At 33.5% G+C, this 14868-nt stretch overlaps 1 protein-coding gene across 2 annotated transcripts; it reads right to left on the reverse strand.

Moving 5' to 3' along the window:
* Positions 1 to 1714: 1714 nt before the first annotated feature.
* LOC123706726 (polyadenylate-binding protein-interacting protein 1) lies at positions 1715 to 14486 on the reverse strand. 2 transcript variants are annotated; one of them, XM_045656098.1, is made up of 8 exons: positions 14214 to 14486; positions 13728 to 13942; positions 13195 to 13347; positions 11721 to 11939; positions 9389 to 9493; positions 6400 to 6577; positions 4353 to 4476; positions 1715 to 3568 (listed from the first exon to the last, which is right to left on the reverse strand). In XM_045656098.1, exons 1-8 carry the CDS (start codon positions 14323 to 14325, stop codon positions 3469 to 3471), a joined length of 1206 nt encoding a protein of 401 aa, XP_045512054.1. In that variant the 5' UTR covers positions 14326 to 14486; the 3' UTR covers positions 1715 to 3468. The 2 variants fall into 2 exon arrangements, with proteins under 2 accessions (XP_045512054.1, XP_045512053.1); XM_045656097.1 differs by having other exon boundaries at positions 13728 to 13945.
* Between the last annotated feature and the right edge of the window lie 382 nt (positions 14487 to 14868).

Below are 14868 nucleotides of genomic sequence, written 5' to 3' on the forward strand. Positions count from 1 at the left end.
TGGCTAAGAAAAGTGTCAGTACTAAGACGAAATGAACAAGATTCATAGTAACACGTCATCGTATTGAGATTAGCCCCGTATTGTATAAAAGGGAACTGTATTGCCCACGTCAGTATAAAAAGTATTTTAATGGCCTTAATGTTTTTAACAATTTTAATTGTAGAGCTATTTTCCATTTTGCTTTAATAACAACAATATGTCTGACAAATATTTTAAGCAAAAGTTAGTGTGTAATAATTGTCACTTATGATAAACTACAGTCAAAAAAATATGTGCTTGTACTAGTGTACTTATTTTTCGAAAAATGATCTACTATATGCAACTTTACAGAAATTGGTTATAAAGTTTAACAAAAGGCTTTTATTATTATAGAAATGCATACAAATAATACAATTATTTCATTTTACCTTATTACTACTAAGATTATCACAGAATTTCATTAATTATCGTTATTATATATTTTTGTTATTAATGGCTCCGACTCTCTTTTTTTTCCAACGCCGATAAAGAAGTTTCACTTCTAAAATTGTAGTATTAATATTAGGTCCTTACATATGAAATTGGCGTTTTGTATGGGAGGAACAAATGCACTTGCACTTTTGCCATCTCATTGATCCCTTTACTAAAAAAAACCAGTCGGACGGGAATCAATAAAATCTGTGAAGGCGATTTGGACTGCCCCATCAGAGTTAAATTTTTTCCCTTGCAAGAAGTTGTCCAGATTTCGAAAAAAATGGTAATCTGTTGGAGCAAGGTCTGAGGAGTACGGAGGATGTCTTAGACATTCCAATTAAAGCTCTTCTAATTTGGTAGCCGTCTGTTGTGCAGTGTGTGGTCTAGCGTTGTCGTGAAGTAGCAGTGGCGTGGAGCGATTGACCAGCCTAGATTGTTTAGCCGCTAGCTTTTCCATCATGGTTTGCAATTGCTGACAAAAGACATCAGCCGTAATAGTCTGGCCAGATTTGAGAAAACTGCAATGAACAATACTGGCACTAGTCCACCAAACGCTTACAAGTAACTTTTTTGGGGTTAATTTTCGCTTGAGGCAGGATTTGGCTGGCTGGCCAGGATCCAACCATTGCGCTGAGCGCCTCCGATTATCGTAAACAATCCATTTTTCATCACAGGTTTAAAATACCTTCATTATTGTGCCGGTTCAGTAATGTAACGCAGCAGTCGACGCGCGTTTGCCGGTTTGCTTCAGTCAATTCGTGAGGTACCCACCTTTCAAGCTTTTTAATATTCCCAATTTGCTTCAAGTGAATTAAAACAGTTTTATCACTAACACCGCAGCCTGCAGCTAACTCGGACGTGGTTTGCGATGGATCCGCTTCCACAATAGCCTTCAATACTTCATTATCAACTTGGGCCGTCCACGGGGCTTGTTCTGCAGGTCGAAATTTCCAGAACGAAAACGTTGGAACCAAAACAAACTCGTACTCGTAAATAATGCGATACTTTAAGTTATCCATTTTGTAAAATGAGTGACGCAAACAGAAAAAAACAAATGAATGACGGTTATCGAAGCACAAATACATGAGTAAATAGCTGTACAAATTTGAATTTGGAATTCCTTACCAAAGAGGAGAACATCGTGATTAAAGTGGCCAGTACGAAATACGCCAATTTCATATGTAAGGACCTAATATTAACTCCATATAATATAGTTATCAACTTTTTCCTCCCAATAGTGTATTTTGAAATAAAACATCAATTATTTAAATGACTTTTATTAAAATATCCATTTATTCTTATAACATTCATAATATCACTGCAACACAAATACAATGGAATATTATAAACATCTGCCTAATTGTTTAAAATAAATTATGTGTATCATAATTGTAAATGTTTTCACGGAAGGGTACGTGAGAAAATGCCATTAATTATAAAGAGTTAGAAGTGCAGAATGTTTGGGAACCAAACCGTGAATCATTCGTTATTTAAATAGAAGATAAACACAAGTCTACTGTCAAAACTGACGGAAATTTCACTAACCACACATGAAATTAGAACGAGAAATATAAGAGGGTATTTGTATTTTTTTGGTTTCGTCCCAAAAATTCTGCACTTTATCAGGCATAGACGGGCTGACTATATTATACAAAAATATTTCATAATACCAATTCCATCTAACCCAGAAATGAACAATCACACTCCTAAATAGAAATGCTGTAGAAGCTTTTTAATGCGATATGACAGCGCAAATTTCATTTAATATTGTTAAGTGTGCTACCGCATAATGTATTTAAATAGATTTTATTTGCACACGTTCGTTGATATTATCATAGATTATGCCACGGGTCTAGTGTGAGCAGTTCTTCACCCAACACTTCTTTCAATAAATGTTCATTTTTATAAAATATCTAAGGTCTATGAATTTCCATAGATTATGAATCTGGTCACTTGCGAGCAGGAAGTTTGACTTTTCCCAATTTTCTAACATTTCGTACAATATTTGTGTGAAATATTTAACTGTGGATGATAACAATTTTTTCCCATTATGCATAAATTAAGCCATTTATATATTTCTTATCAAGTAGATAAGATATTTTTTCTCACGAATTACGGAATGGCACGATTCTCGACTTTGTATATTTAAAATTTTCATTGGTGGATTAAAAAAAAAACAGTACTAACAGACGTACAGCAGATACTGTAAAGTATTTAATAAACAACTTTCGACTGAAAAGTTTCATTTTTATTACTGGCAACTCTGAAAGCACTCTCATATTGTTCGAATTTTAAAAATGCATTCGTAAAATCGGCTCTAAGCAGTGATTCAATTGTCAGACAAAATAAATGGAACAATAATGAGATCACTAAATAATTTTACGACGAAATGTAAACAAGCCAACACAAAAACCATGACATTTGTCAAATTATCGATTTTATTATTGCTAATTCATTAAAATCATTACTAAAGTTTAAATTTGCGCTAAAGATACTTGTTTACATTTAGTCACTTCAAAAAACGTAAAACAAATTAAAATTACAACAGTCAAACGAACTCTCCGGATCACCAAAACTAAATTATGGTCAGTTTAAAAGCATTAACATGCAGTTAACAACTTTAACGGTCTATTATGCATATAAAAAAATCCGTTAAAATTGTTTTAGTAAGGCAATGTATATATCGCATATAAGTTTCGTAGTCTCTGCCCAAAAGTGTATTACATTTTAAAAACACAATTCGATTTTCAAATGTGGTGAAGCTGTCAACATCAAATGCCACCGATTGACAAATCTCAAAACGGAGTCAAATGTCATAGAAGGTGACGTTTGACGTCTACACTGTTTAAAATATTCAATACACTTCCGTACAAAGGTACAATAAGCCTACTTTATTGCTATTGTATTTGCCGTTGCTATGTGCTATGACAGCGAAATATTTTTTGTGACTTTTTAGGAATTTTGTATTTTTTTGTCGATTTAATCTATGGTCTGATCCGGTTAAGCGTGTGTCGGTTATCGCTTAATCTGGTTCGAGTGCTTAAGAAACTCAAGGAAGCCTTCACGCATTTCTGCGTCCATTCCAGTGCCCCAACCGTCACCATCTAATTCCTCACTGAAATAAAAATATTTTTTGTATAATTCCTATCTATCTTTTAAATTACCAGATTTTTGATAATGCAATGAAGGCGTAGTATAAATATAGATTACTATGTGAAAATCAAATGACTAAACACTATATAAGGGAGCGTTCAAGTATTACGTCACGCAATTTTTGGAGATTCTTGACAGAAAACGTTTCGTGACGACCCCCAGTGAATATTTATACCTAAAACTTACCATTATGTGATTTAAAGTACGGGAAGGTCGAAAATAATATTAACAATAAACCGTAATTCAATCTCCAACCCGCGTCGTAACATTTTACAAGAGGGGACCCCCCCCCCCCAAATTAAATTTGTTACGTAATACTTGAACTCTCCCTAAGACAAAGATCATAAAGTAGATGGTTAAACAACAGCAGCGTGCGGATATGTTGACGGCCTTCAATAATAATCTATGGCTCGCATATTTTGTCACAAATAATAAATTATTCGTAGTGATAAAATAACTTATCATTATGTTATGACGTTATCAAATTAACATTCATTAAACGTTTCACGCAAATAATCATTAATAGACTAACAATTTTCTTTGCGTTAGCACGTGATTTTCTGGTTATATATGCATTTTTGGAGTACCACTGTGTCTATTGAAGTTATCGGTTAATCCCAAACAATTCTATTTAGGACCTTACAGAAGACCAGATATATTTTAAAAGGACCGGCAACGCATTCTTGTCTGCCTGTAAGTGTCCGTGGGTAAGCTTCCAGTTTCGTTACACATCAAATTATACTCACAGTATGTCTTCCTCCAATGCCGCCGTCTTGTTGTTGGGCAGGTTGTTCTGCATGAAGGCGCATTCCTCCGGCGTCAGGGTGTACCCATCAGCCAGATAACCGCCTTCCTGAGTCATTAAGCCGTCTGAAACAAAGTCTTTTTAACAGGGTGTATACATATATTCTAATTTATAACATTTTTTTTCTCACAGTGGTTGCCTGGAAGAGATCGCTCGAAAGCGATAAGGCCGCCATTTGCCCCCCTTTTCATTTAATTATGTTGAATTTTTTTATTGCATAAATATATTACATAGAAACTAGAGACTCATTTTGATTGGCTCCTAATTTATTTACATTTAAAATTATGAATTTGTTACTTCATAAGTATTGGTTTTCGATTTATGTCAATATTTATAATTAAATTTCAGTTAAACGCGATTACAACTCGGGCGTGGACTGCGATATTGAGGGCTACTCCATTGTAAGACCCTTGGTCACGGCATCACACGCGCGCGGCTGGACCGATTTCGCTAAATCAAAAAAAAAAATTGCGCGGAACAGAAAATTTAAGAACACTTTTGTTACGATAGCAATTTATTTTTCAGTGCATAGGCGCCTTTACAATTCAAACATTTTTCACGTCACAACCTTATGGCGTTTGATATAACATTGACAGATTGCGTGCTGCAAATATCGTCAAAGAGGATGTAAGAAAAATGAATATCGTTTAAAACAAATGCTTCGATCGGAGTTATTATATTGATAGAATACATATAAAATAATTACAGTCGCTAATTGTTTGTGGCATTCATCTTGAAACTCCTTATTTTTCACATGGCAGTTATATGTCGGAATACCAACAAAATTACAAAACAAAATATACGCGATAATGAAAACAAAGAGGGAATATTATATATCACAAGGCATTTGAATAATAAACACCTTGTTTCTGAAATATTTATTTTGTTTATTATACCAATTCGAAATTAATATTCATAGTTAAGTACAGGACAACGTCTGTCGGGTCCGCTAGTATATAAATATTATATTGTCCTCATTTTAATGTGTGATGTTTAAGAGCATTAATATTTGAATAAGCGGGAAGGCCTTGTTTGGCAGCAACAATTTAGTTTTTTCTATGAAATATTAATTGTCGTTAAACTTCAGTTTTCTTTTATTTGCTTTCTTTTTGTCTATCTACTTATGTTTACTATATGTACTTATGTTTTCTGTTCCATATATTTTGTTTATCAATTTAATCTTTTAGGCTTTGTGTATTGTCTACGTATTTTCTTTTATAATAATGGATATGTCTTATCTGTAAGATTACTAATAAATAAATAAAACCGTGTGGAATATTAATTGAAATCATCCCGAAAGAAAAAGAAACATACATAATTATTAGACTTGCAACGAATATTTGGTTACTATTCGGTATACGGCCTATTCGGCTGCTTTTATTATATTCGGCCGAATACCGAATATCTACATATTATTCGGCCAAATACCGAATACTTAAATAATATATTCTGTCATAAAGAAATAATTGGTAAAATGAAAAATTAAAATTGTTTGATTACGTATAAATTCATATTTTCATATCTGTTATAATCATTTAAGTAGTCATAGGTACATAAAACAGGTACATAATTTAATCATTTTGTGTATTAAACAAGTTAAGATTTTTTCTATGCATTTGAATTATTTTCATAAATTTAGAAGGGGAAAGTAATGGTGCGGAAAGACTAACTTTTCTGCATTTTTAGGAAGTAGTTTACATCTGTTTTTCTCGTAAACCATCCCAGCTTTAGAGAAAAGGCGCTCTGAATAAACACTACTTCCTGTCGCCGACAAATAACTTAATCAATCAACAAATTCAATTTTCCTTTCTTGCCACCATGTATACGGATTGTCATGACGTGATATATTACTAATATTTAAGAAAACATCCATAAGTTTTTGGCGCTAAAATCCAGCCGAATACTTTTACCTAATATTCGGCTATTGGGTCAGGGGCCTCGCCGAATATACTATTCGTTGCAAGTCTAATAATTATATAAATACTCACTTAGTCTCCTACGTGGATCTTCTAGAGGCGGTGTTGGATCATTTTCCGCCAATCCCCACCGAGTAGCGCGCAAAGCGAGCACGCCTCGTACACTGGGCAATTGCGCGCGTCGCTTCAAACGCTCGAAGGCCGCGTTAATTCCCCCTGGACAATCCGCGTCCAGGGCTATGCCTGATAACTGATATATAAATATGGATCAGACATGAGAACAAAATAAATGTGTGCGTGTACTAGTGTACACACGTAAGAAGTGAAACTTCTTTATGACCCTATTTTTTCGAAAATTGATCTACTTTATGCAACTTTACAGAAATTGGTTAAATAAAGTTAAATGCTTTTATTATAATAGACATGTATACAAATAATACAATTATTACATTTAACCTTATTACTACTAAGATTATTCATTAATTGTAATAGATTTATTACTATCATCGTTATCGTTATTAATGGCTTCGAATCTCTTCGCATCAGATGAAAGAAAAAGATGGCACGTAACGGAAAAATGTGACAGTAAATTTCTTTCCAACGCCGATTTTTGAAGTTTCACTTCAAAAATTTATAACAACGCACGCGTATATGTTAATAATGCTAGTTTATTTCCAATCTTTACAAGTGTTGAAAATACAATTTAGATTTGATATATAATTTTTTTTTCAAATATTTCTATTCGTGGCTTTCTTTCTCCATTCGATTCTTCTATCCATCTTATTTAGGTCGCCCTCTTCTTCTTATCCTTGCTCCTTTCCATATCAATTGTCTTTAAAACCACCTTTTATCTCTTACTGTATGCTCCTCCCATTGCCATTTCTGTTTTAGGATATAATAAGGCATCTAAAACTTTTGTTTTTCGTCTTATTTTTTTACTTTTCACTTTATTCTTCTTATGTTTAGTACGTACTTCTTTCAATTTATACAATCGCGCGTATATGTAATCAACTCATAAATAATAAAAATTATATAATTTTATATTATCACGCCTTTTTGGCGTAGGCAGAGACTACGGCTCTGTACTTGCTACAGTTCTAACACACCTTTCTTGCTTCATCCACTCTCATACCCTTCACCATGTATGCTCGTCAGTTATGGGCTTAACTTGTCCCTTCTCTAGTACCTCCTGGATTTGGTCCAGCTATGTAGAGCCTACCCAACACAATTTTAACATCCACGGATGCCTAATTGTTGACCGCATCTCATGTATCCACTCTACATGGCCAAACCACCTAACCAACTTTCACAAGATTAATGACATGACCAGAAATAACACAAAATATAACTATTGACGACATATTAAAGCCTATCAACAACGTATAGGCGATATAAATCATTTTATATAAATTATAGAATTTCGGATTGTGATTTGATACACAAATAGGTGAGCTATTTTTGTATGCATTTAGACTAAATGACCACCTTAGCTTATACACCACAAAAGCTTATATATACTATAACACGAAGGTAACATTTGGTTAATAGTGATAATATAGATGCGACGAAATTACGCTATTGAACGATTAAAATTATAATCATAATGCCAAATTTATTTTGATCTTATCTCGCAGGTCTGTTATCATGCCTAACCGACATGTCTTAGTAAACAAACCCATACAATGCTTAACATAGTTTTATAAAGTATAATAATGGAATTAGCATTTAAAAATATAAAAAACTTTTCTTTCAAATTGACGCTGTGAAGAGCGAAATCGGATCGGATCTAATAGATAAGTATACCTATTAGATTGACAAATAATCATGAAACATCAAATCTGAGACCAAGACCTAAACTTTTAACGTTTAAATTATTTTCAAGATTAATTAATTTCTCGTGAATTGCATTGATACATTGCTTGATGTATCAACGTTTTATTTTAGAAAAACAGGCCATATTAATAACAATGTAAGAATTGTAAAAGTTTTCAAAAATCAATATAACTTTTATTTTGGACAATTTAAAAATACAAAATGTGGTTTACATAAAAAAAAAACTGGACAATCATGATCCCCTGTATACAATTTTCGTAATAAGGCTATAAGTAAAGTTTAAAAAGCATTTTAACCGGTATCGAGTCGGTCAAAGATTAAACTTTCTCAATATAGAAGCAACAATATCCAATGAATAATTCATAATAATAAGGCATTGAACTGTAAGCTAACTAAATTCAATTGATATCATATCAAACACATTCCTAGTAGTAAAACAGGTTAGATTATAAGGTCTTTTAATGCAATGTATACCAGAAATAGTTGAATGATATTTTTTAAAATTGCACAAGTGACCAAACAATATATAGAATATACTATATCCAGTAGGAGGAGGCCTATAATATAGGTTCTATAAAGGCCGCTTTCTATACTCAGTCTAATTTTTACTACAAGAGATTGATATTTCAACCCATTTCTCATAATTCGACAGATCCAATTTTGACATTTATAAGTTTGCGAAAATCTGGAATAATTTTAGATTCTAGATCTAGTATAGAAAGCGGCCGCAGTGATGGCCAAGAGGCTTCAGTGTACTACTCTCATCCCGGAAGTCGTAGGTTGAATCCCCGGCTGGATCCCGGATGGGAATGGACTTTCATCTATGTGCACAATTAACATTCGATCGAACGGTGAAGGAAAACATCGTGAGGAAACAGCCTTGCCTCAAACGCAAAAAGTCGACGTCGTCTGTTATGCAGAGAAGGCTGATCAACTACTTGTCTATTAGATTGACAAAGGATCATCAAACAGATACCGACATTTGAGGCCCAGACCTAGAAAGGTTGTAGCGCCACTGTTTCAATTAAAGAGATCCTTAGAAAAAAATTCATCATATTTGTAATGTATTAAATGACGCTTAATGATTATAATAGTATATACCATTTATTATTCGTACATATACAGTTATCAGGCTCATCTGATAAATACATAATCATCAATCAAGCCAAAGATGGAATACATAATATATACAAAAGGGTTAAAAAAAACATAGCTATATATTAAATACCTTCAATAACTGGCACACAGCTTTGATATTCGTCTCTTTGTCCGTGTCCAAAAGATGTAACAACACCTTACAGAGACTTTCACCTAACGTCTTAATTCGTCCACCCTGGAAATAAATATGGTTAAGTAGGGGGTTGTCAATGTAGTCCTAAGAGTGATCTGCTGAACTGAGTGTTAAAGATTTACCGACCCCTATATCTTTAAAAAAACCTGTAAAAATTTCAATAAACTCGAAACTCGCCAGACAATTATTAATGTTATATCTTATGTGAAATTATGAAATAATCGTGTTCAACAAGGATTTTACGATTTTTTAAAAATGTGTTGAAACATTGTTTGAGATAGATCTGTTTAGCATTTTTAGTAAGGTTTTGGTATGTTAGGGATTGATGGGGTATATGATCTTGCGAATATATTATTTGAGTTTCACTATTCTAGGGGCCGTTCAAGTATTACGTAAGCAATATATAAGGAGGAGAAAGAGTTGATTTTCGATTGGTGTTTACGTCAACATCTTTTTTACACATTGTCTATGCATGAAAACGAAATGCATTTTCGAGGATTCCTACACAAAATCAATACGTTTATGTACTATTATTTTTCAGAGCTTTGCTTACTTTTGCTGACAAGAGGGGGGGGGGGTATATTTCTGTAAATCTGCTCACGTAATACTGTTACAGCATTCGTTAACAAAAGATTTTCCTATGTATGGGCAATTCAGTCATGTTAAGTTTTCGACTTTCTACAGATTAAAGAGATTTAAGTTTGCCCCTAGTGGTACAGGTGACCCCAGAGCTGATGCTTTCCTCGCCAATACGTATCGCAACACAGCGAGGAAACGCAGCCAGCATAAAGGTACACTGCCACACAGCCAAACTTTTTAAATGAATTTTAATTTTCTATTTATCAATTATTATTACGTTAAGAATAACGATAATTATTTTAATTTAAACATATTATTAAACCCTATACAACTTGCGCATATTATAACTAATAAGCCATATAAACTTTACCTATTTTTACACAATGTAAAAAAAAACAAAATGCGTACAAAACCCTCTCGTACTCTTGCTATTGGAAAAATGCCATGTCTTATTATAGTTACAGAATGCTTCATGCTTTATGGCAATTTTTCAATTATATTTAGTGTCATACGCTACTAGAATAATTGTTATTGTTAATTAATTTAAACTAAAAATATTTATAGAAAAAAAGAGTATATAAAATTTGAATCGTAGGAACGAAATACATTTCACTTGTTTATTTGACCAAAACAAGAAAATGTTCACGCCAAGTCTCGAACCATTCCACAGGTTGTATTGTAACTTTTTTCAAATGTTCTTGGTGTAATTTCTCGCAGTCGTTCAATCAACAGCCTAGTCTCTTAACTAAAGAGCTCTTATTGCGGCCTGAAAGACATTTAGCCATTTGATCAAACAGCTAGGCAAATGATTTGGATCGATGACGTTAATGCTCACCTAGCCTGTTGACTGTTAATTTACATTTGGTTCCACTTTCTGCCACTCTCGATACGAAACTTTTCAAACTGTCAATATGGCGTCGGCAAACCACAACTTTGATGGTGTTTTACAAAGTTTAATGTACAACAACAAGTACAGCGGAAAAGTGTAGTACAATAATAATGTGCATTTAGTTGTGACTGACAAGCAATGTAATTATTAAAGAAATATTTTAAATGTCAGATGTTACAACTCTTTTGTTTCTGGATACGGTCACTCTATCGTACGAATGGCCTAAACTAGCCAGTTTATTACATGTTGTTACGAACTCTACGGCTATCAGGCCGTTAGTTAAATGGCGCTATTTGGTTAAAAAGTTAGGCTGTTAATTGAAGTTGTTGTTGAAGTTGGCTTATTAAGCTACTGGCCTACCCATAGAGTCATGAAAAAACTGATTAGTTTCAATTACGTTATATATTGCCTAGACACCATAGAGTATGTAAAACTAAAAACGATACGATTGTAGGCTCCACCATCACGTTAACAGCATTTCCAACACACGCTGACGCAACATGATCACGTCCGTATCCGTTTGACAACACAAATAACATCATATTTTTCAGCCTCTTTATACATTTTGAAGGATTTTGTTCTTCTCAATATTAAATTGCAGTCATAGTGTGAAATTCGAAATATTTGGATATTTTAAATCATTATTACAACACTTAATTCATTTATTGACATTACAACCTAACACCAGGTATTTCAATTTAGTAAGTAAGTTTTATGCTAAGGGATTTCCTAATCAGATCATATCTCCAAAAATTAGTTGAGAAAAGAAATATATAAAACTAATTAGCACGAAATGCTTACCTGACTATCTTCCAGCTGTGTATAAATCTCGGCCAGGAACATGGCGAATCCCCGCATGTTCTCCTCCGAGGTTTCCACTCCGCTGATAATCTTGTTCTCTTCTGTGGAACAGCGCTCGAGAAGGCATGCTCGGAAGGTCGATTCCTCTGGTGTAGCAACCGAATCGTACATTGAACATAGTCGAGCGCCGTTGTAACGGAAGTTCGACTCGGCGATTGACTGTTAATAGAATATTAATTATGACGATATAACCGACTTCAATGGAGGAGGTATGCGACTGTTAGAATTAGCTTATGATCTATCTAGGTTTCCATGTGTGGCTACATTTAACATTACAAAAAATAAATTAATGGCGCTACAACCTTTTAGGTCTGGGCCTCAGATTTCTCTATGTGTTTCATGATCGTTTGTGAATTATATAGGTAAATAGGTGGTCAGCCTTCTGTGCCTGACACACACCGTCGACTTTTTGGGTCTAAGGCAAGCCGGTTTCCTCACGATGTTTTCCTTCACCGTTCGAGCTAATGTTAAATGCGCACATAGAAGGAAAATCCATTGTTGCACAGCCGGGGATCGAACTTACGACCTCAGGGATGAGAGTCGCACGCTGAAGCCACTAGGCCAACACTGCTCTTAACATTTAACATTAAGCCTCTTAAGACGATTTTAACAACTGGTTTTATCACAAGTATTGTCGAGTGACAACACACATTTGAGGAAACATTCTTTAAAGTGAAAACCTCTCAATTACCAACATTAATTTCTCTCAAAGTGATTAGTGACTCAAATCGGCTGGCAGCCTTACTAATATTAAAACAAAATGGACAGTTACTTGAATTCAATACAAATAGATCAGCATATAAAGCCACTAGTGTAACTACCATAATAATATTTTGAACAGACAACTACAAATCTTGAATTACTTACAGTATACTTATAATAAAAAATTATATTAAAGAGAATGATGCTGAAATTTGTTTTGGCCTATTACATTTCGGTTAAGTAAAATCAAGTTAATATTATTAGCTCCAAGTAAATGTTGTGAAGATCTTCATATATTAATCACATTTAAAATGTATGTAGGGTTTAAAAAATTGTAAGCACAATTTTTTTGACAACTCTAACACTATATTTCCAATTTTAGGAGGTACACACTATTTTTTTTTACCCTGAACATTTAATGTCTGTGATGTGTTTGAATTAAAAGTAGCATTTTTTTGACGAATTGTATAACTCTTTAAATTAACCATGGCCATGGGCACATATGTCTGGACTTATTGGTAATTTTTATGGCCTTAAAAGTGCTTATCAATATAAATAAATTTTTGTTTTACCAAAATTTTTGTGTGAATCTATTTGTATACCACATATGTTACTTACAAAGTTATGAGAAGATGGTCTTAAAATCTTTCGATTTTTAACTTTAACCATGTTAATGGTTTCAAAGATTTAACAAACATTACCAGAATATTACCTGATTCACAATAGCTTCAACAAGGGCCCTTGTGTAAGCAGCATTATGTAATGTGGACGCAAACATGTCCACTATGGAGCCGCAGAGAATGTCAAATTTACCAGGGTCAAATGTTATCTCACACATTACGGTGATTAGGTAACCAATGTGCTCCTAGAAATAATGTTATTATAAACAAAATGTATTTTATATATTACAAAGTCTGTATACTCATAAGCTGGATCTTATTTGTGTAATGTGGCAATTAATAAGACAGTAGTTTGCAATCTTATATGAATTAAGTTTTACTCAACACTACTGTATTTACTATGCAAATTAATCAAGTACAATTAATATAATCCTACCTAAGAAGGAAATTTTCTACATAATCATTTTCATACTGCCTCTATTTGAAATAATGATACAGGCTTTCATCAAAATTGTAGACCTATAGAATTTTTTTAAAGTCAAAGCGTTCACAGAGACATTTCTGAATAAGACATCAATAAACTGTTGCAATCATTGGCAAAACTTAGGAATGGTGTTAAACATACCCTTAAGTCCATATTCTCTGCTTCATCTAAATATTGCGACATTTCATTCAAGTTGTATGGGTTCTGGTCTTGTGCTTGGCGGAGTCGATTCTGCACTGAAAACTTTTGCACTCTATACTGGCTATCATCTGGTGTGTAGCTTGCAGGTGCTTGGGGTACATAGTTTGGAGGATACCATTCCTTTGCCTCTGCAGATAGAGTTGATTTCGGAGCTTCTACTGGAACGCAATACATAGTGCTTATTGGATTTTATGTTAATTCAGATAAGTACTAACCTAAAATCTTGTTGGTTGGTGATTACTACAAAAATAGTAATCAAAATGACTGGCCACACAACCGGCCGCTTTCTGTCATGCCATGTCTACGTCATCGTAATGAAAATCATCAAGACACTTTCACCTAAGTTTTGAATAAAGTTAACGAACGAAGCGCGTAATCAGGACTCAAGAGAAAGTTTGACCTCTTTTTATAACACAAATTATGTACCTTTTGTTTCATCAGGTACAGCTTTAGGACGACGCAACTCCTTTGGAGGATTATCGGGTTGCTGCCAACCGCGACCTCTTCCCCTCGAACCGACATCCTGGTTTAAGCTCATTTCCAACTATATTCGCGATTTTGATATTTTAACTGATTCGTTGGTAAAAAATTGCACAAATATGCCATAAAATATGGCAATTTGGTCACTCGCTTCAATGAATTCGTTCGACACGTAAACAAAGGCAAACACTTCGTTCAGAGTGGCACCTCCATTTGTGAATTGTGTAAGTGGAATGAAAAATCTTATTTGTCTTTGAAAGAGCGAGATAGTCTATTATTAGTACGTCACGTTTCAATACACGCAATTTTTGATCACAAAAAAGTTATTTATTATATATTACTGTAAATAAGTTTATTTTCTCAAATAGTTAATGTTTTATTATATAATGGACTATAATAACAATAAGAAATGAATAATAATATTATATTTGGTAGAGTATTCATATGATATTAACAGCAATAGTTGGTGGGTTTTAAGCAGAATTTTCTAATTTGTTCTGGTATTGTTCAAACAAATAATATTATTTTTATTTTTGACCAGTTTGTATAAATCTTTATGATTTTATGATTACCATTGTTATTTAAACTAAAATTATTAGTG

This window comes from Pieris brassicae, chromosome 3, assembly GCF_905147105.1.
Source record: "Pieris brassicae chromosome 3, ilPieBrab1.1, whole genome shotgun sequence".
Lineage (NCBI taxonomy): Eukaryota > Metazoa > Arthropoda > Insecta > Lepidoptera > Pieridae > Pieris > Pieris brassicae.

Coding starts and splice junctions, on each gene's coding strand:
- LOC123706726 (XM_045656097.1), bottom strand. CDS start 14,325: ATGAGCTTAAACCAGGATGTCGGTTCGAGGGGAAGAGGTCGCGGTTGG. Junction 13,946..14,213: donor TGTACCTGATGAAACAAAAG/GTACATAATTTG, acceptor ATTGCGTTCCAG/TAGAAGCTCCGAAATCAACT. Junction 9,494..11,720: donor CACAGCTGGAAGATAGTCAG/GTAAGCATTTCG, acceptor ATTTATTTCCAG/GGTGGACGAATTAAGACGTT.